The 26,600-nt window shown below is 37.8% G+C and overlaps 3 protein-coding genes across 3 annotated transcripts in view; all 3 read left to right on the top strand.

Annotated features, from left to right (window-relative positions):
- Positions 1-26,600, top strand: part of Cadps2 (Ca++-dependent secretion activator 2) — a gene marked incomplete at its 5' end in the record, with an annotated part of 523,834 nt that overhangs the window by 160,339 nt on the left and 336,895 nt on the right.
- Positions 2,023-3,273, top strand: Rnf148 (ring finger protein 148). The gene has a single exon (XM_005402321.1). The coding sequence runs from the start codon at positions 2,216-2,218 to the stop codon at positions 3,125-3,127; it is 912 nt and encodes a 303-aa protein (XP_005402378.1). The 5' UTR covers positions 2,023-2,215; the 3' UTR covers positions 3,128-3,273.
- Positions 5,398-6,859, top strand: Rnf133 (ring finger protein 133). The gene has a single exon (XM_005402322.1). It carries the CDS (start codon positions 5,668-5,670, stop codon positions 6,781-6,783), a length of 1,116 nt encoding a protein of 371 aa, XP_005402379.1. The 5' UTR covers positions 5,398-5,667; the 3' UTR covers positions 6,784-6,859.

Here is a 26,600-nt window from a genome sequence, read left to right as displayed (position 1 = left end):
TCAGTGGTGATAAACAAAAATATCTCCAGAAATAGCCAAATATCCACTAGAAGACAAAATTACCTCCTCTTCAGAACCACTGTATGACAGGTAGAAACTTGTTTCCTACGGAGCATTTTATCCTAAACTGACTTTCCAAAGAGGAGGGAAGGTTCTAGTTATTATTGCCTTAACCACTGTGAAGAAAAACGGCAGACTTACTAAGTTTTTACAGATTGTTCCCTTCAGTCAAATAGTGAACCTTTAAAAATGTCTTGACCCAAAATAAAGCTATTATTTAAATTTCTCACCCTTCAAAACATCAGCAAAACAAAAAAACAATATCAGAATTACATTATTTTTCAATTTCATCCCCAAAGGTTAAAATAAATACAAATTATTGGGGCTGGGGATTTAGCTCAGCAGCAAAGCGCCTGCCTGGCAAGCGCAAGGTTGTGAGTTCGGTTCCTGGTACCGGACAAAAAACCAAAAAAAAACCCCCCCCAAAAAATAAATACAAATTATTTTACAGCCCCTAGTGTGATGATTTTAAACTGTATTCTTAGTGAGGCTTCAGTTTATTGATGTTAATAGATTGTCAGTGAGCAATTGACCTTCCATTTGAACATAGAAAAAATGTATCTGTAAGGATGGTCCAGAAATGAAGTGAATCATACCTGAATAAAAGTATAGGAATGGGGGAATTTGACCAGTTTCTATTTTTAAAAGCAAATATTAACTAAAATATGGGGCACAGGGTATAAAAAAGTTTTGTGTCAAAATGGGAAAATTCTCCCAACATGACTGTGTTTTAAATGTTTGAGTCTGTTTTGCTCATGAGCAAACAGATTTTCCTTTCATATTCTCAGAGCTTGCAGCATGGCTGGTGCACATGGGTAGGCATCCTGTACGTAGTAGATAATTGTTTGAATGAATATTGTCAGTTTGTTCACTGTGATACAGACTTGAGGTGAGGATTTAAATAAAAGACAATGAATAGTTTGAGAGATATTTAAGTCACTTTCCAGGCTGAGGACACTATAGTGTGTTTCTCTTGTCCTGGGGGCATAATCTAGATGCCTCAGTGTAACTTTTAGAAACCTGAATGTGGTTAATGTTTGCCTTTCCTCCTTCATCATCTGTCCTCTCTTTACTGAGCTCACTTTTTTCAGATCCTTTAACTTGCTGTGTTCCTTATTATCAAAGAATCTTGAAGCTGCTATTTCCTCTGACTGAAATCTCTATTCTTTGTTTTGTAGCTGATTTATCTTGCAAGACTCAGACTAGATAGTACTTTCTTAGAGAGGTATGCCTTGATCCCCCACGCTGTTTGCACCCCTTTCCATTTATTCTGTCTTTTGATATTCTGTCCTTTTGTGAAAAGCCTCACATAATTTTGAGTGAAATGTGTTGATTGGTTTCAAATCTACCGTCATATCATAAGCTCCATTTATTTTCTAGTACTAGGTCCTCAGTATTTGTAGCACATGGTAGGTTTTCAGCAACTGCTTCAGTGAGTGAAGTTGCATTTGCTTAAAGATAGGACTTATCAGGCTTATGAGTTTGTACTCCATTTCCATCATATTGAATTTTCAGGCCTGGTAAAGCTGCGAACCCTACTTAACATTGGAAGGAAGTAGGAATGATTTGTTGCCTTTTCCCCCAGAGTGACAGATCAGTTGATAAGGAAACATACATGAGACCTTGCACCCAACCTGGTATGGCACTAATGCATGAATCATTTCTGTCCTGTCTTAAGATAGGAAAAAAATAGTTAAGTACCTTTTCAATCTATTCATATGTAGGAAGAGAAAACTCAAGGGTTTTTAAAAGATGCTTACATATATATTGCTTTAGAGTTCATATTATGTATATATATTTATCTTGAATCATTGTTTAATACCTTTTTGGCCAATTCAGTTTCATTATGCAGTGCATTACTATAAACTCCTGGATTGGTTTAACTACCTCTGATGTCACAATTTCTTCATTAAGAAGTCATAATTTTCTTGAAAATGCATAATAGTAACTCTTGCTCTTTAGTCTCATCATAAGATAATATGCCAAAAATGGAAATGCCAGAAGGAGCAAAATATCTTTGATCCACACAGACCTCTTCCACTTATGTGCTTTAGCAATCTACTGCCAGTAATTGAAGCTGTCTAACTTTTTTACTTTCTTTTACAAGTGATGTTTTTTGTTTTTTATCACTATCAGTTAGTAGGCAGATAGAAGGATGAACCCACGTAGCCTTAATCCTTCAACTCCTAGTTCTGTTTCATCTCGGCTCTTGAGGCTTAGCATCCTTCTGCTACTCAGCCTTCCTGACTCCAGAGGAAAAGCAATATGGACAGCTCATCTGAACATAACATTCCAGGTGGGAAATCGGATCATATCAGAACTAGGAGAAAGTGGAGTATTCGGGAACCATTCTCCTCTGGAAAGAGTATCGGGTGCCGTGGTACTTCCTGAAGGATGGAATCAGAATGCTTGTAATCCATTCACCAATTTCAGCAGACCTGAACAGGCAGACTCTTGGCTGGCCCTCATTGAAAGAGGAGGCTGTACTTTCACACATAAAATCAATGTGGCAGCAGAGAAGGGAGCAAATGGGGTGATCATCTATAACTATCCAGGTACTGGCAACAAAGTATTTCCTATGTCTCACCAGGGAACAGAAAACATAGTGGCCGTGATGATAGGCAACCTAAAAGGCATGGAACTCTTGCACTTGATTCAGAAAGGCGTCTATGTGAACATCATCATCGAAGTGGGGAGAGTGCACATACCCTGGCTGAACCAGTGTGTCATGTTTTTGTTTACCTTTCTGTCAGCCACCGTTGCTTACATTTTCTTGTACTGTGCCTGGAGATCTGGTGTGCCCATTTACTCCGCCAGGAGGCGAAGACAAGTGAAGGCCAAAGTGAGGACAGCTGTTGGTCAGCTTCAGCTTCGAGTACTCAAAGAAGGGGATAAAGAGGTAGATCCACATGAGGATACTTGTGTTGTTTGTTTTGACATATACAAACCTCAAGATGTAGTACGTATTTTAACTTGCAAACATTTTTTCCATAAGACATGCATTGACCCCTGGCTTTTAGCCCATAGGACATGCCCCATGTGCAAGTGTGACATCCTGAAAACTTAAGCACAGAGAACCTTCTGAAGGTTGAGATTAGATGAATTCTCTTACCTCAATTTATATGGAGAGAAAGTGTCAAATCAGCTTCTCTACCCAAGTACTAAAGAAGGTGAATTTATGTGTTATAAAAATAAAACTCCATTTCATTTCCAGATATTTGGATGTTGTCTTTCTAATAAATTCTAATTTTTATATATCTTTGCCTTTCTTCAAATAAGGACATTAGCATATGTTATAAACAATATAATCTGATCAACAAATTACTGATTATGACATCAGTTCAATGGGGGACAAGTTCTATTTTAAAGTTGCTGCTTTTAAAATATTAATTTTTATACTTTGTTTTCAGATTTTCCTTACTTTCGGTCTTTAGTAACATATTTTTTTTCTGCTCATTAAACTTCATTATAATTAATTCACTTTGGTCAGTTAATTTTATTAATATCCAGAAAATTTGTTTTTCAGAGCTACTGATTGGGTGGGTAATATATTATAAATAATTATCTTATATAATGGTACTTTGGGTTAAGTAACTACAACTTATAAATTATTATGGGCCTCAGAACAGCAATGCAAAAATTCACCTCTATTTGCCAAAGCTCTTTAAATCCTAACATAATGAATCAGTTATGGTAGCAGATATTTCTTCCAAAAGTGTCCTTAATGGATGCTTTTTCTTTCTTCTCCAAATGGCAGTGAACATTTCTCACCTTGGGATTTATATAACAAACAAAGCTGAAATTTTGCTCAGTTGCCTTTCTGTATTATATTTTTTGCCATATTTTACCTCTCTCCCTTTTCTAGTTGATGAATAAACACCTGTGTAACAATGAAAAGCTGATGAATCTGGTTTTTGTTTTGATGAAAATCACTCTTTCTGGACAATGTGCTAAACCTTTGATGTCAGATTTAGATGATACTTTGAGAATCTACACAGCATCTACTGTACTTTTTTTAAAATAGTGACTTGTGTAGAAATGAAATAAAATTAAATGACCTTACAGTCAATGAACTATTTTAAGCTAAAAAAGTCACGTTAATATACTGTCCTGTGTATACCACTTTTTATTGGGTTTGTAGAGCCTTGGCTTTTTTTGTCTTTTTTTGCTTCAGATTGCCATATTGTTGATTAACATTTCATAAAATTACCAGCTGTCTTATCCTGGTGAGGCCCAACTAAAACTGCCTTTAAGCATCAAATGTTAAATAAGGCAGAGACATTTACATTCAAGGTAAAAGGTTTTTTTAGTTTGTTTTTTTCTGAGCAACCACTGAAAGGTACTACCAAGAAAGTGTGTGGTGGACCATGTTACTTGATAAACCATTCTTTAGCTTCAAGCCATAGTGTGCACTGACGTGAGGGCATCCTACTCTAGGTAGCAAAACTGTAGGGAGAGCTGACAGTATATTTTGGCTCTTCCATTAGCAATGTTTGTTGAGTTTGGTCAAAATTTTTGTTAAAATCAATTTATGGCCTTTAACCTTCACTGTTGTCAGTGGTCAACTTTAAGTGTGGGCCTTGCAATTTTTCTTTTTGAAATTAATAGCTCCTTTTTTTAAAAAAAAAGTGAATTTTACTCAACTAATGCTTGTGTATAATCTTTCCTCTATACCCTGTCTCCTCTTCCATCAGTATGTGGTTTGCATTGTATTGGTAATAGCTGTCACGGCCTGAAAAACAAAAATAAAAAGAGCTTCCCTAGATATTAGTCTTTCTGTTTTTCTTTTGTCATGTGTGCATGTAATCAGTGTAAATGTAAAAAAAGGAAACAAAAGTAGAGTAGGGTGCCCTAATTTAAAAAATCAAAGTAGGACAAAACCAACAAACTTCTGATAAAGTTTATATTAAATAGTACAGTGGTTTCTATGATAACAAATTAACACTGTGATCAGATGTGATGTAAAGCTAGCATTACCAAACTTACCACTTTTACCTCACACATGATCAAAATACTGGTTTTTAACTTATTTATTTTTAAAAGAACCAACTTGTCATTTGTTGGAATTATTTTCTTGTGAGGAAAAATGATAGTTGTACAGTGTTTTTGCATATGCTTTGAGTTTTAAGGTATATACATTACATCAATTTTATATTCAGTGTGCTACCTGCAACCATAAGTAGTTCAGTGATTGAATCTATCCTTTAATAGCACAGAAACCACCTATAATAACATTGGAAACATTTAAGCCAATAGATATACAGCTCTCTCTAAGCTCTTATCTAATTGGCTACTTGGTCTTTTATGTCATAATCACACCATGCAATAGTAGGTGGTAGCTAAAGTTACAATGTAGCTAAAGTTACAATGGGGAGACTAGAGATTTTTTTCAATGTAAAACTTCTGTCTCTCAAATAAAACATCTGAAATTCAAGACATCTTTAAGAATTTTGTACAAAAGCATGCTGAAGGACAGCGGATCTTGTTTTCTCCCAGGAAAGATCTCTTGGGATCCCTTTTCCTTCTTGTTTTAAATTGATTGTCAACAGATGCAGAAGCCACATCTTTTTGTTGCTTTAGTTCTTAAATTATTAAGCAAAGAGAGAGATGAAACTCCTTAAGATTGGCACTGGACAAAACAGCTCTTCCTCCTGGCTTGTGAAATTCAGTTTTCTTTGGCTTTTTACCCTGAACTGTTGCAAAGCTGATGCAGTTTGGACTGCTTATATGAACATATCATTTCGTGTTGGGAACCGCGTGTTGTCAGTTGTAGGGGAAACTGGAGTATTCGGAAAAAGCTCCACTTTGAAGAGAGTGACAGGCGTTCTAGTGCCTCCAGATGGAAAAAATAAAAATGCATGTAATCCCAATACCAGTTTCAGCACACCAAAGAACTCAGAGACATGGCTTGCACTTATTGAACGGGGCGGTTGTAACTTCACACAGAAAATTAAGGTGGCAACTGAGAAGGGAGCCAGTGGAGTGGTCATCTATAACTTTCCAGGAAGTGGCAATCAGCTTTCCCCTATGTCTCATCAACCTTTTGAAGACACTGTTGTAGTTTTGATTAGCAACTTAAAAGGAATGAAACTTCTGCATATAATTCAGACGGGAGTTCCTGTTACAGTTACAGTTGAGGTGGGGAGAAAATATGTCATCTGGATGAATCACTACTTTGTCTCTTTCTTGATTGTCACTACTGCTACGTTAACATATTTTGCCTTTTATCATATTCATAGACTTTGGGTAGCAAGGAATCAGAGCAGGAGATGGCAGCAATTAGCCACAGATCTTAAAAAAGCTTTTGGCCACCTCCAGGTTCGGGTATTAAAGGAAGGGGATGAGGAATTAAATCCAAGTGGAGATAGCTGCGTAGTTTGCCTTGAGCCATATAAACCTAATGATACAATTCGCATTCTGACTTGTAAGCACATTTTCCACAAGAATTGTATTGACCCTTGGATTCTAGCCCACGGCACGTGCCCCATGTGCAAATGTGACATTCTAAAAACTTTGGGGATTCAGGTGAACATTGAAGATGGAATAGAATCTTTGCAAGTTCTAATGGCAAATGAATTAACTGAAACCCTGTCACCTAGGGAAGAGGAGACAAATAATGAAGTTACCCCTGAAAGAATGCCAGATGCAGAAGAACACCCCACTTCTCTGGATAGTAACAGCAAGCCCAGTTCAATAGGGGAAACTGTTTATCCTTCACCATGACAGCATGACCTTTGAGGAAGTAGATTAAATCTGTTTGTCAAATCAGGTCCTAACACTGATAAGCAGTTTGTTTGAAGTGTGGTCTATATGTCCTTTTCTGTTACTTTGGTACTTTTCTGTGTTCTTTGTTAGGGCTTAAAGTCAGGGAAAGAAAAGGTCTAGCAGCATTTTTTGAGATTTGCCAAACATAACTTTTTGTCATTGTATTTTGTTCTCATGAGTATACATGAGCTTATTTCTATGTACACATGCATGTTAAAGACAAGGGCATTTTTCTCTCTAAATATTTTTGTGTGTGTACAGTGTTGGGCTTTAGTAAGAAAATGTATTTTTGTGTCCCTTGTAATATAGAAAGCCTCAATTAACCTTGAAAACAGTTTCTTTTATGTGCTAAGAAGAGTAAAATTTATATTTTCATAATATGTTTATAGTATAGTATATTAATTTTGATGTCATTGTGCATTTTTCCCATTGGCATGAAAATTTTGCTGTGTAGAATTTTATTATTTATCTTGATCAATTGTTATTCTTGATATTAATTTTATTATTGTCATTCTCTTCATTTAATACATTTTCTGTAATATGTGTCTGCACAGTAGAAGCCATCTTTAAAATGAAATACTGTCTGTTCTCTGCCTAGTATTACATATAACATCTATGTGGTCATAATACATAGATTTAAATGATGCAGAACTTGTGTGATACTTAGTCATGATCTATTTATTTCACATGTATACCAGCCATTCCAAATTAATGTTCTTGGCTTACAATGAAATACTTACACTTCAGAATTTTTCAGTATAGTTTAGTTTGACTAGCATTGTGGTTTAGCAGAATTTTAATGAGAAACTTTGAAGTCTGCCAGCCTAACACTGATTGAATTTTTGTGTTATCCTGGAGAGAGACTGAGTGCAGAAGGATTTTGTTCATTGTTCTAAGCTGCCCATCCAAGAATTCAGAGACAGGTAGCAGAGCAGGTGGTGGCTGCAGCTGTGTAGTAGAGAAGGGGCACTCACCAAGGCCAGCAAGGGTCAGGTCATAGCACCATCTGAGCAGATGACCAGGTTGGCATGATGCCTTCTGTGGTACATGCAGGCGTTTTTACCCAGTGATGGAGAGATTAGACTGTTAGCCACAAGAGCTGGTCTTTGAAAGAACTGGGCGATGTAGCAGGAACACTGTTTCAAGTGCCATTTTGTGTTTACTCTGAGACAGGAAGAGAGAGCATACTGCGGACCTTATGGAGCCACCTCTGGGAGGACCAGCTCCCGTACCAGGATAAGATGCTGCTGCTAGACTGGCCACTGTTATTATGTGTGCTGCTGGGGCTGACAGCCGAGAGGATGGCGCCAGGAATTTCCCCTAGTCACCCAAGGGAATCATCAGAGCTCTGGAAATGAGTGTGTCCAGTGGTAATGGCAGTCCTCGGACTCAGAGTTCTGGGATTGTTGCAGCACTTAGCAAATTCTTATGGGGTCTTTATTCCACATTAGACTTAGTACTTGAGGAAATTTGTCTTCACTCATAGTGTGAGTGTGCCATCTTATTCCCTTTCACTCTTCCTCTGAACCCTTGTTTCTGGTTTTCTTTCCCTTCTTTTCCTTTCCTTTGTCCATCATTGTCAAGTTGCACTCGACTTACCTCCATGTATAAGAAATGAACGTGTGTTCACTTTTATAAAAGATTGCTTTTCTTAATATGGATGTTGAATGTTTACAGAGTGTGCTTATCTTTTTTTTTGAGACTTTTCAATTAATATTCTTTGAAGGTTTTCAGGATCTATTTTGGCAGCAGGGTGCAGGGTGTCAAGTTTCTAAACTCAGGAACTTTCTCTGTTGAGTGCTTTGCATATACCAGGGAGTGGACTGTGTACATAGTTGTTTCTGATATGTCAGAACAAAACAGCAGTTTTAATCCTTGTGTGCAGAATGATGTAAACAGATCAGTAAACCACTTTTACCCTGGGTTTAATAACCATAACCTGGAAATAGCTCTGCTATGTCAAATATTAGGTATTACTCATTCTGGTATATTTTTACCTGTCCTCTGGGCTGTGCCATTTTCTCTTGTACCTAGTGATGCAAATATATTTTGCCATAATGATGTGTGATAGTAATGTGAATTATTTTGCCCTTAATAGGAGTATTATAATGGGTTTCCTTTGCATTTTGCCTGTTTTAGTTTTTGCATTCTCTGGTTATCAGTTTTATTCCCTACGTCCTGATCAGTAGGAAGTCGGCATTCTTTATAAAAATTAAATCTATTTTATTCACCACTATTAGAATAAACTAGCTTTCATATTTTACAAAAGTGAAAATAATCTAGCATTCTTTACCTGCAATTGAGTGATACTATATCTGGATGAAATTATTCTGTGTATAGATGTGGTAGTTAAAAGTCACAACATAATGGTAATATCCTTGCCTCTTGCTATGGAATTGTTGTAATTGTCCTGTAGATAAATGTTGGTGTGGCAGTTAGGGCTGAGTGTCAACTTGGTTGGCTTTGGAATGCACATTCTTCTGGGTGGAAGTGTAGCCTTGCGGTCAATGTCTGGTCCCTCTCCTCCTGCTTTCTTGGCCACCCTGAGTTAAGCATCTTTGCTCTGCTGCACACCCAGAACACCCAAAAACCTCTACAGTGAGGTTTCTGCCTTGGAGCCAGCTGACCATAGACCAAATCCCCATTAAACTCCGCACACACCAAACAAACAAACAAACAAAAAAGTCTGTGTTAAGTTCTGGGTATCAAGTGTTGTGTCCCAGCAATGGGAAATCTAATGTTGGTCTACTTTTATTTACAGTAATGTGAGGCCTTCAAAGGATTTAGTGAGACAGAGGTTTGGCTCTTTTGGTAGTTAAGCTTAGTGTGTGCTTAAAGTGGTCTCTCCTCCTCCAAATTTACAGATTTCTGAAACAGCAGACCAAGAATTAAATAGATGAAAAGAATCAGAGTTTGGGGAAGCATTGATGCCAAGGGGAAGTCTTCATCTGTTGATTCTATCTGGGGTCATTTTAATGACACTTTCATCCTCTCATTCCTTTGTTTGCCATTAGCAACTGTTGTATTTTAGAAGTACATCCCTTTCCCCAGTTTAGCAATTATAGTACTCCATTTTCTTGTAAGGTTTAGTTGTTAGCGATGAAAAAATTTTAGTTATTACATTTACCAGCGCAAGAATATCTTAAAATGTATATCTGGATTTCTAAAAAGCAAGAACTTTTGTGGGGAGAAGAGTAAGGCACATTAGTGAAAGAGCAGCTGATCTGCTTTTCCTCAAAAGTGTCAGAGTTCTTCCCCAACTACCTGTCCTCCCAAGCCTCCCCTTCTTATAGGGACACTGCTATCCATATTTACTGTGTCTCTTGATGATTTTAGATGCCACCGTGAATATTCTTTATTACTGTTGATGACCAGGTCACCCTAATTTTAAAAATTCTCTACACTTGTGAGTTTCCCCTCCATTTCAGCAGGACACCATTGTTGCCACACATTAGATTTTGTCATCTGTGAAAACTTGCCAGTTTAGAGCATCTTTCTCTGAATTCCCTCTCTGAATTTGCTGCACATCTCATCTCTGCCACTAGAGCCAAGAATAAGCCTGAAATAGGGATGGAGATGAGATTGGCTCTCATTCCAACCCTTCTGTTCTTTTCTAGCTTCAGCATGGAACCACTTATACATTATTTTAGTGACTCCAAAATGATTTCTTTGCCTCCAAAACCCCTGCAGTATCATTTATTTGCTTTAATCCTCCCTACTGTTTACTTTCACTACTTCTATTCCAGAGCAGCCACTTAATAGTCAAACTGTATTGGCTGCTTATTATCTGATAGCAACCAAGATCTTTCCTTCTGTTTAAAAATCTAGTATTAATATTTTACCTTTTTTATGTCTCCTATAAAGTAGTACTCGTCAGTCTGGTCTGCTTGTCAGAATCATGTGGAGAATATTTACAAACCTCAGTAGCTCAGGCTGCACTCAAGGCCCAGCCATCAATATTTACAGAATTGTCCAAGTGATCTCATTGTGCATATGAGATTGAGAACCACTGCCAGAAGGTTCTTGCAAAAGGGATTTTATACCACTAATCGAGGCCACAGTTTCATCCTGTTCCTTCATTGTGTACACTTACACTTTACAGTACACTTTACTGTAAATATTTATCTTTATGTAGGAATCACAATGTCTCGCTTAAAAAGTTTAGATTGCATGGAAAGGGATTGATAAAGGCTCCAGGAAGTAAGAAGGAATGAATTTTAGCTGGAGAAATAGGACCACTGAAGGAAATAATGTGTGAGATGGACCTAGTGTTGAGTCGGGAAGAAGGTCTTTCTGGTAGAGGTAGCAGTGTCAACCTTTTCTGTAAGGGACTTTTGAGTGTCCTGTGAAATGTGGTTGAGGAACTGGTAAAGGAAACACAAAGAGACTGTGGGCATAAGTCAGTAGCACTTAAATTGGTCATATCCAAGGTGTTGCTCATATCCAAGGTGTCCTACTTCTTCATGGTTTTTATTTGCATATATGAATTTTCTACTTCACTTTTTGATGACCAAGATTATACTCACTTCAAAACTTCTCTAAAATCATAACTTTTGTCTTCCACTCATCTCCAGTTTTGCAGTACACCACGAAGTTAGAAGAGATAGGTTTGGGTCAGGCGGAAGTGGGGAAGAATGAAGAGTCAGGATGGTGTGTAAATTTCAGGCTGACGCCTTTAGGTTACAATGATACTGTTTAGTGAAGTAGAAGATAACAATTAGGTGAGGCACGTTTGAGGTTAAGAATTCAAATTTTGAATACACCAAATTTGTGGGAATGATAGAACATGTAGGTGATGTTTAATAAACAGTTGAAAATGCAGGTTATATTAATTAAATGAGATAAATGTAAAACTGTAGCAAAAGATTGTGACTTATTAACAAAAACATTCATCCACCAATTTCATTTATACTAGTGTTGATTATATTATTGTATACATTGTTTATACTATTTGAGGCCTTCCACACCTGTAGCGTTCCTGTTTGCAGTTTGCTATGACCTCTTTTCCTCTCAAAAATGCTTAGCAGCCTGTGTGAAACTAGTGATTGACGGTGGTTGTGTGGTAGTCACAATAATATAGTATTCCAGGGTATGGTTGATTTAATTATGTACTTAAGGGGTAGAAACTCATTTATTCATAACAGTAACTATAAAATAGACATACTGGTAGCTTCATTATTTAAAACGAAGACCCAGAGAGATTGAGTAACTTGCCAAATGTATAGCAAAGCCTATACTTGAATTTAGTGTTGTTCCATAACTCATGGTTTTAACCACTTGTCGTAGTCACTTCCTCACTGCTGGGACAAAGTACCCAAGGCCAACAACTTTAAGAAGAAGAGGCTTATGTTGGCTCACATCGTCAGTTTGTGGTCAGCTGGCATTAAGATAGTGACAAAAGGACACTGCAGGAGAAAAGGTGCTCGGCCCATGGCAGCCAGGAAGAAGAATGAAAAGGAGGAACCCAGAGGGGAAATACACCCTTCCAGGTCGTGCCTACCTCTTCTGACCAGGCTCCGCCTCCAAGTAGCACTTTCAGCATGGCGGCACTACATCTGAGCAATGAGACTTTTGTAGGATATTCTACAAACCATAACGCCACTGCACGTGCGTTAACCATGGCATACTAGTTGGTAAGTAAAAGAGAAAACACTAGGGAAAGTCAAAACATTAAATATGTTTAAAAAGCACTTTAATGAATGGGCCAAAGAAGGAAATCCTAGCTAAATTCATTGGAAGTGCTAGCAACAGCATGGTTGAAATGAGCCCTTAAGGGGTCTCAACATAACTAGGAAAAATAAAGGAATGTGGGCATGTGATGGGGAGAGTATGTGCAGGTTCTCTCTGATTGAATGAAAATAAAAAGTAAGCCACTGGAGTGATACTAATTGGAAGTTGACAGCTCTCATGCAAAAACTGGTTATTTACTCAGAGGAGTTTTGACGTAGACTGCCTTTTCCCTGAAGTTTGAAAGCGGTATAAATTCTTGTATTTCTCTTAGTAATAGATAGGAGCTTTTTATTAAAAAAATAAAAAGTTCAAGCATAAAAAGCAGCTATTAAGGAAAGGAACATGTGGCTTTTAACATCGAATGACCTGCATTTATTTCTGTCCCCAGTGGCCCTCAGACGGGTAGCATCAGCAATATCTGGCAAATTCTCCTTGGGCCCACTGCAGAGCAGCAGTTGGAAACCCTGGTGGCCCCACCGTCAGCATCCAGGAGTTCTACTGCTGCTTCTGTTCGTACTTGAATTTAACAATCCGGTTTATATCAGAGGATCAGCTCATTTTTAGCTAGGATGTACCACATAGTTGCAGTCCCTGAGAGTATATCAGAGGCAGCTAAATTAGATAGAAATTAATATAGTCACAGATGACCTAGGCTCTCAAGGAAGTCAGCAGAAAAATAAAGACCTCAGAACTGCAGCTGGAGGGGCATCTGAAGAAGACAAGACCTCCAGATAAAGTCACAATAATCAATTTGCAAACTTCCCTAAGGGATAGGCAGAACTTGAGACTATACTTTCATTAGTATTGCCTGGACCCAGCCTTCCCCAAGTTTTAGAAGTCATGGGTAAGCCAAGGTTAATGATGTCAGCCATATACCCTTGCCACATACCCACTGCCCTATTGATCAATATTAGCTAAGTGGCTATACTTGTAATTTTATTGGTTGATTATTGTTTGGTCCACCTTATAGCCACATTGTAACTTTGCTCCATAAATTACCCCTGACAAAGGGCCTTAGTGGCAACCCCACTCTGGACTCTTCCTGTCTCTTAAGAGAGATCTCTCAATAAATCTTTCCTGCTTTTAACTTCTATTGTCCTTTGGAATTCATTCTTCAATTTCAGGGGAGACAGACTAAGCACATCTGACATCTAACAGGTTGGGAACAGTATTTCTCCTACATCAGTATTATATGAACTTGATTATGAATCTTACTGCTACAGAAATAGTAGTTGCTATTAGCACAGTTAAATTGTTAGGAGACATATTTAGGTAAATTTCAAGTGTACAATTTATTCATGTAAATGCTGGTTTCCTCTCCCAATTTCAGTTCCTCTATGGTAACGGCCAAGGATTTGTGAGAAAACTAATAGATTTTAGATACTTTGCAATTTCTAAAGTAGAGGGTTGGGGAAAAGAAAACACTGAGAAGCAGAAACATAGTGCTCTACACACTCTACCTAGTCACTAAGCATCTGAAGATATATTGTGGTGGTTTGGATTATGGGCTGAAGGCTTATCCCCAGCGGGTGGCACTTCAAGGGGGCAGAACCTTTACTGCTACGACAAGGAAGCTGGGTCAGGATGGTGTGTTCTTGAAGGGGATTTTGTAATGCCAGCCTCTCTTGTCTTGTTCCTGCTGCCATGAGATAAGCAGCTGCCTCCATCACAAATTCCTAGCTGGCCCATGAATCAAGCTTCACTAATACTGGAACAAGGCTCAGGAAACTGCTGTAAAGATAATTGGAAAATTAAACGCAAAAGGAGCTATGGGGCACATAAGTGAAGGCATGTGCTATCTTCCCCAGCATTAATAGGAGCATTGTTCTGCTAAATACAATTAATTACTGCCCTTTTCTTCTTTATTGTGAGATGTTATACAAATACTACTTTCACTGATTCATTGAATCAATACTAAATGCCCTGCTAGGGATGATGACACATGCCTGTAATCCCAGCACTCAGGCGGCTGAAGCAGGAGGATCACTGTGAGTTCAAGCCAGCTTGGACTACAAAGTGAGTTCAAGGCCAGCCTGGGCTGTATAGTGAGACCCTGTCTCAAAAAGCCAAAACAAAACAAACAAACAAGCTAATGTCCCTAAAAATACAATTTCCCTAAAAATACAGTTTAGGGAAATACAATTTCCCTAAACTGTACAATATTTCTTGTGTTCATAAAAATTCCATTTTAATGGGAAGAAAAGGTAACTGATACAAGTTATGCTGCATAATTATAAGTGCTATGGAGAAAAATGGAGCAGAAAACATAGAAGACAGGTCACAGTTTTAAATAGAGGAGGTCTACTAAGAATATACATAATTGAACAAAGGTACCAGAGAAATAAATGATCTCATACAGACAAGTTGAAGCCTGCACTAAGGAGAGCCAGGGGGAAGGGAGTGGGGAAGTTCATGTCATCTGAAGAATGGCTGAGACGTTTTTTAACCTGGAAGGTGGAGGACAGGGTTTAGCTGCCATCCAACACTTCATAACGGCCTTCGCAAAAATTTAGATTTTCTTTATTATTACCGTAAGGGGTTAGAACTAGATGAGAGGAGGACAGCTACAGGGAGAGTGGGGCCTCCTAGAAATGGAACTTTTCACAAGTTAGTCTTCACCATGGGCTATTTGGAAAGCAGAGCCTCTTCCTTAAAGGGTCTTAATAATTGTTTGGTTGTTATTTCAGTAGTGGTGGCGATGAAGGAATTCAAGCTTTGGAATGATAATTGGATTTATACCTTTGACATCCTTCACAGGCCAGAAAATCAGGTCCTGGTATTAAACAAACAAGCAAACAAACAAAAACAAACCAATAACGTGGTTATTCCGTGCATAGTTGCCATCTGCTGGAAAAATAAATAACTACAGTGTATAAACTATAAAATCCATTCAACAAATGTTGAAAGTTACTATATCACAGGGAAATGCAGTCAAAAGTTTTGTATTCATTTTTTTAACCTAATAAAATGTTTGTTTTAAAATTGATTGACTTTCTAGAAATTTTTTCTTTTCATTTTGAGTTTTGATCTGTATTTCTCAGATATACATCCTTGGGTTAGCAAGAGTAAATAATTTGCCATCCCTGGGATTCATATTTTATAAACTTAGGATTTTGAGAAAGAAATATCTTATTCTCTGGTGTCCTTGTAGTATTGTGAAAAATACAATGATTTAGGTTTCAGAAATACCTACTCTTCCAACTTCTCTGTCAGCATTGCTACCTCACCCATCTTCTGAAAGAAAAGTGTCTTGGACACTGAATCTGTAGCAAAGGATCAGTGTTTATCAGTTTCCAATACCTTGTGAAATATTGTGTAAAATACAAAATCATGTGATTATCTTATACTGAAAAAAAATAACAAAAATAAGTTGAATTGATGGGATGGACAGATGTGTAAAAGAGTAACTAGGGTAGGATGTTGATTGTAGAATCTCAGTTGTTGGCATATGTGTGTTCAGTTCAAACTTTAAAAAATTTTTGTATGTGTGTGCATTTTCATAATAAAGCACCGGTGGAAAATGATTCTTTTAGGTGCCGTGATAGTGTCACATCAGTTCAAAAAATCCTAAAAATTTAATCTTTCTGTAATCTTTGGTAGCTGGGTTAGAGAGAACAAGCATTGGACCAAGATAACATTTTGAGTAGCACTGATTTAAAAACGTATTTCCTTTTACAGCATATATGGGTTCTGCAGTTTTGGATTCAATTATCTATGCAATGAAAATATTTGGAAAAACTTACATCTGTACTGAATATGTGCAGACAATTTTTCTCGTTAATGTTATGTGTAACAACTATTTACACATCCTTTTCACTATATTAGGTATTACAAATATAGGCATATTAAACCGTGGTAGATTTGCACAGATTACATAAAAATACTGTATCACTTTATATAAGAAACTTGAGCATCCACAATTTTGGTATTACAGGGACTCTGAGAACCAGCTTTTGATGTATAATAAGAGACCTTGTATTACCTAATGCTAAAATAATAATAATGACAACGATGATGGTGTTGAAAAAAGTGCTATTACCTCTGTTCCACCAATGAGGAAATCTACCCATGGTCATAGTTCATAGCATTTTAGCTTGTGCCACCCTATGGACCCTCATGTTTTCTGATGCCCTACATTTTCTACCACATTATTTGCAGCTTATTAGAAGGCAGTAGCCCCAAAGTAGAAGGTAGGATGAGGTGAACAGAATTACACACGTAAAATGGTAATAGGGACTGGCTTCAAGATAGACAGGATACCCATTTTGATTGTTGCATTTAATAAGGGTAGGTCATGTTAAGTATTTATTAAATAGATAGGATGACGCTCTACAAATAATATACTAGAGATTTTAAAAATTGATTTTCTGTACCATTAAAGCGAACAAAAAAAAATCTTCCCGTCACAGAATAGGCAGAAGAAAATATTCAGCCTAGGAACTTTGACTTCCCATGAAATACTGAGTGGAGTGTGGGAAGAATGAAGAGCAGCTTGGAGAGGCGGCATGATTCACCTGTGTCTGAGGCACGGGTGTTACCAGGCTCTCACTCCGCTTTTCCCTTTCAGTGTCTCCGTGTTGCATGCTGTCATATACGTTGAAAGTCCAGGTTGTACCCAGTAATCTTTCTTGTCCTGTATTTGTGCTTGTAGTGAGTGCCTTAGTAGATTCTTTTTCTGCAGTCTCTGTAGTTACAGAATTAAGGAGATTTTGTTGTTGGATTAGGGAGATTTAAGCTATTTGGCGAGCTGCAAGATACTAATAAAGAGTGAGGATCTGCTACTAGCTGGTATTAAAAGGAAAAAGCTTTAGAACAACTTCATAGTATTTAGAAGACAATGAAAATACTATATATTTATCTTTTTAAAAAGCTATACTTTTCAAATCACATTGATGTTCATTTGGGTGTGGATTCATCCCAATCTCTACAACAGAATTGGAAGAGTTTGGCAGTTTGGGGTTTTAGATTTGCTCTGTGGGCTTTAGATTTGATATAAGGGTAAGATTAGTTCTAAAGAAGGCTCTTTTGAGATAGCTATTTCCCAGGTTACTGATAAACATCTAGATGTATCTCTTTCCTAAATTTATTTTTTTAAGTAAGAGATTACTTGCTGTCATTTTTAAATGTGACTTCTTCACAATGTGGTAAGGAATGGGCATGGTTCAAGTAGTTATTTCCAAATTTTTAGAATTCACAGATCAGTAGAAAAAGAGGCCACTTAAAGCTTTTTATATATTTTAGTATTTTTCTGCATGAGAAAGATCATCACTACAATCAAGAATCCATAATTCTGTATTAGTAATTTTATATAACAAAAAAAGAGACTGGTACCTATAGTTTCAACTTAAAATATTAAAGAAATTTAGTTTTATTAAAATATACTTTGTAAAGCTATTTGTGGTGGCACATGCCTATAATTCCAGCACTTGAGAGGCGGAGGCAGGATTGCTGTGAGTTTGAAGCTCACCTAGACTACATAGTGAGTTCAAGGCTGGACTCCATAGTGAGACCCTGTTTCCAAAAAACCAAATTAATTAATTTAATTAATTACAATATATGTACACACATACATACACACATATATGCACATGCACATACATACATTGTAATTCTTTTATTTTTTTCACTTTGAATCCATGACAACTTTATGCCATGCTGATTGAACAGCAGCCTTGGCTTCAGTAACTTTACAAAGACTATTATTGTTAAAGTCTATTATCCTCTACAAGGCTCTTGTTTAAATCTAATGGAACCAGGCACTACAGAGGCTTCATGTTGCAGCTTTCTTGAGGTTCATGGCTGAAGCAGAAGAAAGGTACAGTGTTGACGTATCGCACAAGGTCAATGTGTTTAAAACCTACAAAGAGTACAGGAAGTGCTGAGAGGGCGCAGAATAAGGAAATGATAGCAAGCTTTGGGGATGCTTTACAGAGGAGGTGGAGAGGATCAGGTACAGACTCTTCTCCAGACCTCACCTCAGGTATGGACTCCTTCTCCAGTCCTTATCCGCTCCTTGCTTTGCTTAGCCCAGTTTAGGGAGCCATAAATCAATAAAGCTCCAAAACTGGATGCGTAGTGGTGAAGAGGGGACCTGGGCTTAACTCTTGACTCCTCCATCTGTGGTTATGTGACTTTGGTCATGGGTCTTGTCTTCCTTGTGCATTTGTCTTTTACCTTTGAGATAGATACCAGCACCAACTGTATGTAGTCATGCAGATAAATGCAGCGTCCTCTCATGTTACTCTAGTCTTGGTCTCTTCGCTCCAGGCCCAGGACCATTCTTAAGACCCAGTTATATGGACTATGTCCCTTCCACCTGCTGCTCCATGGCCTCTCATCATTTCTTAGCTGTTTCAGTCTATAGTTTTCTACTCACCTCCTCAGGGGACTCTCTATGGCCTCTTCAGCCAGCATCACAGTCTTACAAAAAACTGTCATGGTACCAGGAATTCTCAGCAGTAGTAAGTCACAGGTGTGGTGGTTTGTGTATACATTTGTTTGTCCCATTACAAACAAGCTCTGGGAAGACAGCCATTGTTATTTTGCTAACCAGTGCATTCCCAGCACTGAGCATATTGCCCTGGCATAGTTTTCCTCGGTAAATATTTATTGAACAAGTGGAGAAAGTATTGAGGAACATATGAAGAGTATTGGGGGCTAAATAAGCAGTGGAATAAAAGGCTGAGAAGGTAGGTTGGGGGAGATGGACGAAAATTCATTTATTGCCTTTGGGTTTACAAAGTGACCTGATAAAAAGCCCGGTGTTTGTGTACTAGAAAACTAAAAAATTTTGATTTCTGATGAGACTAAATTCACCATTACAGATTCACTGTTACAAAGCTTTGTGAATTGATAACGCCCAATGAAATTTTTAAAAATTGTATCATTAATTCTCTAAAGATAGTGTAGATTATGAGAATCATGAGACAGTATTTTATTTGGCATTATTAAGGAGAAAAATGTGTCTCTTCTAAGTGGGATGCTTGTACTTTCACACTGTTTTCCTGGCTGAACACATCCTGGCAGGCTTCCCAGAAACCATCTCAAAGATAGCCACAATGATTTGGCAAGCAGACAATGTTTTTCTCGCCATTATAAAATCTTTAGAAGCAAAGAAGCAATGCATGGTTTGGATCAACAGCAATGTGTGAACAATAAGTGCTTCTGTGGAAATGCATCTTTGAAGTCTTATTTGGACAACTGAGCAGACTTACCCTTTACAGATATAGTTTCTCATAACAGTCATCAGATGATTTTATTATTCATTTACCATGACCTCAGGACAGTGATGGCGAATCTTTTAGAACTTTCAATGATAACAAATAGCCCTCTGTGGCATGTGTACCATAGGTTTTCCACCACTGCTTTATGACATTCAGTGATCTCTTTGTGATGTATAAATTGAGCAGGTAAATGGGAAGAGTGGCAATTGCTGCTCAGAGCGAATCCCATGTACAAGTTACAATTCAATGAAGTGTAACATAAGTATAATATAGTTTCCTGAAGTTTGGTTCCTAACCCCCGACGCTGAACTGGTTCTATGCTCAATGACATTTTCACAAGAAGGTCATTGATTGATAATTCCACAGGTGTTGGCTAGCACCCAGGAAGACCATTGGGTGCCAAGATGTGCCTGTTATATAAGATAAATCTGTGAAGAGCATTTTGTTTTTGGAGACCAAAAGTCATGATTCAGTCTTTTCCCAAAAATTTTGTGACTTTGGGTCAGTCATTTGTTTCCTTACTCTGTGGAAAATAAGCAATAATCTAGAAAGCACAGGGTGTAGTATAGATTGAAGGAGCCAGTGGTTAAGAACTCTAGGGAGACAGATTATTTGCCCATAAATGAGTTTGCCGATGTACGTGGTTCCCATGGCAGCTTCTGCACCAACATGGCCCCTCACAGGTCTACTAGATGGAATTTCACAGAGCATCCTAGGGTTAGAGGAGAAAGCTGGGGGGTAGCACTCAGTCTGAAGGCCTAGGACAGCACTGCACATATAAGCACACTGGCCTACTTGTAACTCCATAGAAGGATTAGATATTCGATAGTTAGGCAAAACCCATCATTGTTACATAGTCTCATAACTCATATCTGCTGAGGTGAATCAGTAAGCCCCCAAATTCGGTTGCATAGTGGTAAGGAGGAGACCTCCAGAGCAAGACTGTCATTTCAACAAAACAGCACAAATGATGTAAATTATTAGGTCTATTATGTTAATTAAATTTTATTTTCCTAGAATACCTCTCACCCTCTTCCCTTGAGGCATCCCTCGTTGTTCTTCCTTTCCTCTAGGATGCCTTTCTGTCTGCAACTCAAATGGACAACATCCACATTTTAGTACTTCTTTCCTCTAAGCATATTATAGAAAATTGCTAATAATTACTGGGTCATTATACAAATTGTACATAGATGGATGGGTTTCACAGCTTTAAAGTCTATGCTAGGTTTATTAAAACCTCTGCATTCCTATCCACTGTTCTACTCAATAGTCCTCTAATATGCCACTTCCACGCGTCTCTGTGGCCTCTGGCATGAGATTGCATTCTAGTCCCCACTGTTTCATCTCGTGGTTGCTTCTCACTTTCCCTCACAGTGAGCCCTGCCCTGAGGCAGTTGATCAGTTTCTTCTCCTCATAAAGCTAGCCTCCCTGCCCTCTGCAACATCATATATGACCTTTTCTTTTTCTTTCTGCAATGCTGTTTTCTCCTCAGTTGGCCCAGACAGGACCCATAGAATGGTAAATTGGTAACTCTTACTCATTTATTAATTATTTAAATTGCACAAGGTCATGAATAGAAGACTTAAATCATTACTCAAGCCAACCAGACCACTCATTCACTGCTCATTTCTCATTCCAGGGATTATTTTGTGTTTGCTATGTGTTTGGCCTTGTGCTTGGGTGCTGCGTATAGTGTGGTGAATAAAACAGTCTGTGGTTTTATGGAATTTACTGTTTAGTAAGTGAAACAGTTATGAATCAGAAATTTTAATTAGCTGTCGGTACAGTATAAACAATTTCAATAAAGGAAAAAGTAGAGGTTCTGCAATAGTGTACACCCCAGAATCTGGCTAAGCCAGGGCAGCTGGGGGAGAAATCTCTGAGACAGTCAACTGATTGGGGATCAGTACTGGGTCCTGGATTTGTTAGCGAACAAAGTCTGCTCTTTGTTCGGGTGCTCCCCTTTCATTTTGAGGAGAAAGACAATAAATACATGTCAGCTGGTAAAAAGAAAACCAGAGGAAGATTAGATCGTAAAGATGATAATTATATAATAATGAAATGGACATGTGAAGCTTTTTCAGAGCAGTGGATCTAGAACACAAAGTTTGAGTAAGAGAGATAGTTTGGGACATTTCACAGACTAGAGACCCAAATCTGGAGCTTGTGTGAAATGAAAATGTAGTGATTGTGCAAGTACTTACAATGCCACCACTCTTCCTGGTGGCATTGTAAGTACTTGCAAAGCTGAGAGCTCCACAAGTCACTGGTAACTGACAGCGTGACATCCTGGAGAGGATGTAGGCATCACTTGCTCCTTTGTGAGTAGGACCAAGAGAACGGTTCTTCATTCCTACTTGCAGGTCCCTGCAATTCCTCCCGTCATGTAAACACTTTCATTTTGGCTTTCCAGATGGCACTACTTACTGTTTTTTTTCAGTTACTACGTGTTTATTTATCCATCTCCTGTCTTCTCTTTCACAGTCATCCCTCTCTTAGAGACCTAGAGACTAGATGCCTCCATAATTATTTTTAGCATTAAACATTTTAGTGTCTTTGGATAGTCATTACCGTCTCAAAAATTTTTTTTGTTAAATGCTTACTAAGGGACAGACTATATTAGGCACTGGATTTATTAGCGAACTAATCAATGTCTTTTCTGTTCGTGCTTATCTTCTATTTTAGGGAGACAGTAAATACATGTCAGGTGGTACAATTACTAAAAAGGGAAAAAGAGCAAGATAGAAGCATGAGGATGATGGATGAAGTGGTGGGGTCATAGAGCCTTCTGTCCTAAGGAATGACTGTGCTGAGACCTATGTGAAGTAAATCTTGTGAATATATGAGTGTATTATCTATTGCTTTGTGACAGATGTGCAGCTTGAAACAAATAAGTATCATCTCACAGTTTTTCAGAATTGAGAATCTAGGAGCAGTTCATCTGGGTGTTTCCACCTAGGGTGTCTCATGAGATTACAGTCAGGCCGTCAGCTGAGACTACAGCCATTCAAGGTCTATGTGTAACTCAGCTCACTGACAAGGTTCAGGAAAGACCTCGATTCATTACAGCTTGTTACAGGAGGGCCTCACTTCCTTGCCCTATGGCAGCTTATTTCCCCCAGGGCAAGTGATAAGGGACAGAGAGGAAGAGAAAGTGTCATAGACTGTTAAAATGTAATGTCTGAAGTGACATAGTTATTTTTCCTAACTCTTATGTGCCTTTAAGTACTTCTTTTTTTATTGATTTTTCTCCTTTATTGTTTGAATGTAATTTTTCCATTTAACTTTTGCTACCTTCTCTCATGTTTTTTTCTCATTCAAGCTCCCTAAAAGAATAGTTTATGTTTGATATATTAACTTTATCGCACCTTGTCTTGTGGTCTCCCTATTGCAGCTCTCACTCCACCTCTCCTATAAATCTGTGCCAGAGGTGCGCTGGTGATGATAATCAAATCTCTTCATCTTAGGTGTGGTTCTCTAGGGGGATAAAGAAGGCAAAAACATAAGTTCATTGTGTCCTTCTAAATTGTGGTTTGATTACTTAGTGCTATATAGCTCTCTTTTGGCCGAAGATGTTGGAAAATTAAAATGCCTGCCAACTTAGAGTAATGGCAAAAGTTTTTCTGAAGTCAATTTTAAGATACTTATAGTGTGTTTTAAAAATGTGTTGTGGGTCTTGCTTTATACACATTACTAACTTTATAAAACTTGGATGTTTTAACTGGATAATTTCCTATAGAAATAATGTTGCGTAGAACACTTAAGTATTATTGTATCAGTCAAGAGACAAGTTACACAATAATTAAACAGGGAAAATTCAAAATACAAACAATGAGGGATTGGCTAGTATGGATAAAAACAACTTGAAAGAATATTGGAATCTCAGAGGAGCATGCAAGGAAGAGTGAAATCTGAAAAAGGCCCCTACTGTTCTTTGCCAGCCCATCACGAGGTGTGGAATCCAAACCTCATTAAAATACAGCACGGCAGAGAAAATTCACTGAAGTGTCACACTGGTGGGACTCCAGAATCTGCCTTCTGAGATTCTGGAGAGAAATCATCCTAGGGAAGTGGTACACTGCAGAATGTACTGGGGAATGGTACATTTGGATTCTCACCCTCAGGGATCTGGCTGTGGATGGGTCAGTGCCACCAACTGCAGGGGAGAAAAGAACCAGGGCCCTCTGTCTTTAGTGGCCCTCTTCTAGCATCCTGTACTGAACTGCTTAAAATTGTGCTTGCAGTGGCAAGCAGAAACATTGAAATGACACTCAGGATTTGGAAGCAGATTTATTTACATCCATGGGCAATGATTGGGATCATTCCCAAAACATCAAACCCTAATCTCTGGTGGTCTAAGGCTTATATGGGATAAGCAAGCAGAAAGTACAGAGGCAGAATGGCTTGTCAGTTGGGGATTGGTTCTTACAATATGCATCATAGTGACCAGCTATGCATCACAGTGACCTGCCATTTCTAAGAGACAAAAGTAGCAGGTACTGTAAGCAGAACTATTACCTGGGCAGCTGAGGTATACTGACTGGGAGGAGGGATCCTCTGCTACATGCTGACTGGCACAGGTAGAGGGATGAGAGTGTAGATTTGGAGCTGAAAAGCAGCAGACTGACAACTGACACAGTCAGCCTCTTGACTGCTGCACTTTCATATGTTTAAGAAACAGCTACTACAGAAGTTTTTTACATATATATATAGAGTCTGTCACAAATGTGTATGCATTTCACGAAAAGAAAATCTCATATAAGTACTTTAATACTAAATTTATTGAGACATCATGAGATTAATGCAAGTTAACTTTGTCCTTTACAGTTACATCAGGTACTCAAAGTAGTGGACATTAGCTTTCATTTTTATTTTTCTTTTCCTGAAGTATGTATACATACACTAAAGGTGTGTGATATAATTTAATATATGAGCATACATGTAATTGTATGTATACAGTTTATAAGATTACATATAATTATCTCAAATATCTTATAAACAATATATAAATATAATTATATAATATATAAGCAATTTTATGTATAATTTGTGTGTATATATACGTATGTATACATATACAATTTATTGATATTGTTTGTCACTGCATAAGGAGAATAATAGTCTTAGACAAAGAAGGGGCATAGAGTTTTGAAGTAGGTAATTCCATTCTTAGATAAAACAGATAGTCAGTTATCTTAATTTAATTTTCCTTGATCTAGAAATATTAAAGACTATGTTCTTATATCTGCTATTTAAGAATTAACCTGTTTTGACTGATAGACATAAAAATAAGATAGAAAGACTTTACAGTAGTAAATATCTGAGCCAGTCCTGGTAAGGAAAGAGGAAGCATTGTGTGGATGTATTATACATACTTGTTTAATGCAGAATTTAGTAAGACTTCAGCAAGTAAGTTAGTTAACCAAAATATGTGAGTATCAGCAATATTTTTGCCATTAGTGAAAGTAGGAAACAAGGAGAATAATTTGTATAAATGACTTTAAAAGGGAAGAACTAAAGTAGTGGGGCAGAAGTTTGGGGTCGGACAGGTGAGTCCTTACCTGTATGAAATGTCTGTGCTCCTTACCAACATACAACAGGCACTGTGGGATGGTGTGAGTGGTGCAGTTATAACTTGAGGTACGGGGTAGTTCCGTGTTAAGATTCAATTTTTAGGGTAAAAGCTGACGTGAATTTCTTGCCAGAAGTTGTGTAACTGCATTTAATTATAGAAGGTGCATGAATAGTCTTTCATGTTCTTCTTGAGGATCTTTTGTCATCATAAGCAGAAGAAAGCAAGAAGAAAAAGCAAGATCATGTGACTTGTGTAGTATTATTTGAAATAATGATGAAAAAGTGTTTAATAATGTATGTAATTTTTTTTTAGATTTATAATTTAGAAGGAAAGAGATATTTCAAGTCATATCTTGGTGTCTCTTGTGAAATATGACTTTATCATCTCTCTTCCTATTTCATGAGCATCTATCTCTGTGGCTGTCATTCTTTGTTTGTACTTAATACCTTACCTCATGTTAGTGGACAATTTGAACCGTAACCTGAACATGTTATGTTTTTCATAGTATCTCTTGCTAGCTAGAAGAGTGTTAAAAGTTTGGAGAAAGAGTGATGCAATCAGAGATAAGGGCAAATGTACATTAACCTCTCAGGTGTGGTGCAGTTTGGATTAAGAACTGCATATGATGGCTATTGACTTGGACCCTAAATATTATTGGTCTTTGTATCCTCACTCAAATGTTAGGAGACACTCTCTGTTTAACATTAGCTGGAACTGTCAAGTACAGGTAGGGAAACTGGGTTCATACCTCTGATTACTTTTGCAACCCTTTTTTTCCTGTTTCTGTTTTATAAACAGAAATTTATTTCTCACAGATTTGCAGGCTAGGAAGTTCAAGATCAAAGTGCAGGCAGATTTGGTGCCTGGTGAGGTACTTCTAATTTACAGACAGATGTCTTTCTGCTGTCTGCTTACATCCTGGAAGCACTGATGGGGCTTTTGGGATCCCTTTACAAAGGCACTGATCTCATTTATGAAGACTCCAGCCTAAGGGATCCAGATGCCCATTACCTTCAGGTGATGCCATGTAGGCCAAAGTCAGATCATCGTGCAGGTTCCTCAGCACCGTATACAGCATCTCAATGTTTTTATCATTTGAGAGATTTGGGGCTTCCGTTGTGACATGAATTTCTAGGTATTAAAGATTTTTAATTATTATAGAGTGTAGTGGATTGATAACTGGTGGTCAACTTATAACCCCCAGCTGAATTGAGTGAGTGGTGCTGGGTGTGGGAGGCCCACCTGA

The sequence above is a fragment of the Chinchilla lanigera genome, unplaced genomic scaffold (genome assembly GCF_000276665.1).
Source record: "Chinchilla lanigera isolate Chin_1 unplaced genomic scaffold, ChiLan1.0 scaffold00078, whole genome shotgun sequence".
NCBI lineage: Eukaryota > Metazoa > Chordata > Mammalia > Rodentia > Chinchillidae > Chinchilla > Chinchilla lanigera.
This window is presented reverse-complemented; position numbering and strand designations above follow the sequence as displayed.

Excerpts from the sequence above, each read along its gene's own strand:
- Rnf148 (XM_005402321.1), top strand. The coding sequence starts at position 2,216 with ATGAACCCACGTAGCCTTAATCCTTCAACTCCTAGTTCTGTTTCATCT.
- Rnf133 (XM_005402322.1), top strand. The coding sequence starts at position 5,668 with ATGAAACTCCTTAAGATTGGCACTGGACAAAACAGCTCTTCCTCCTGG.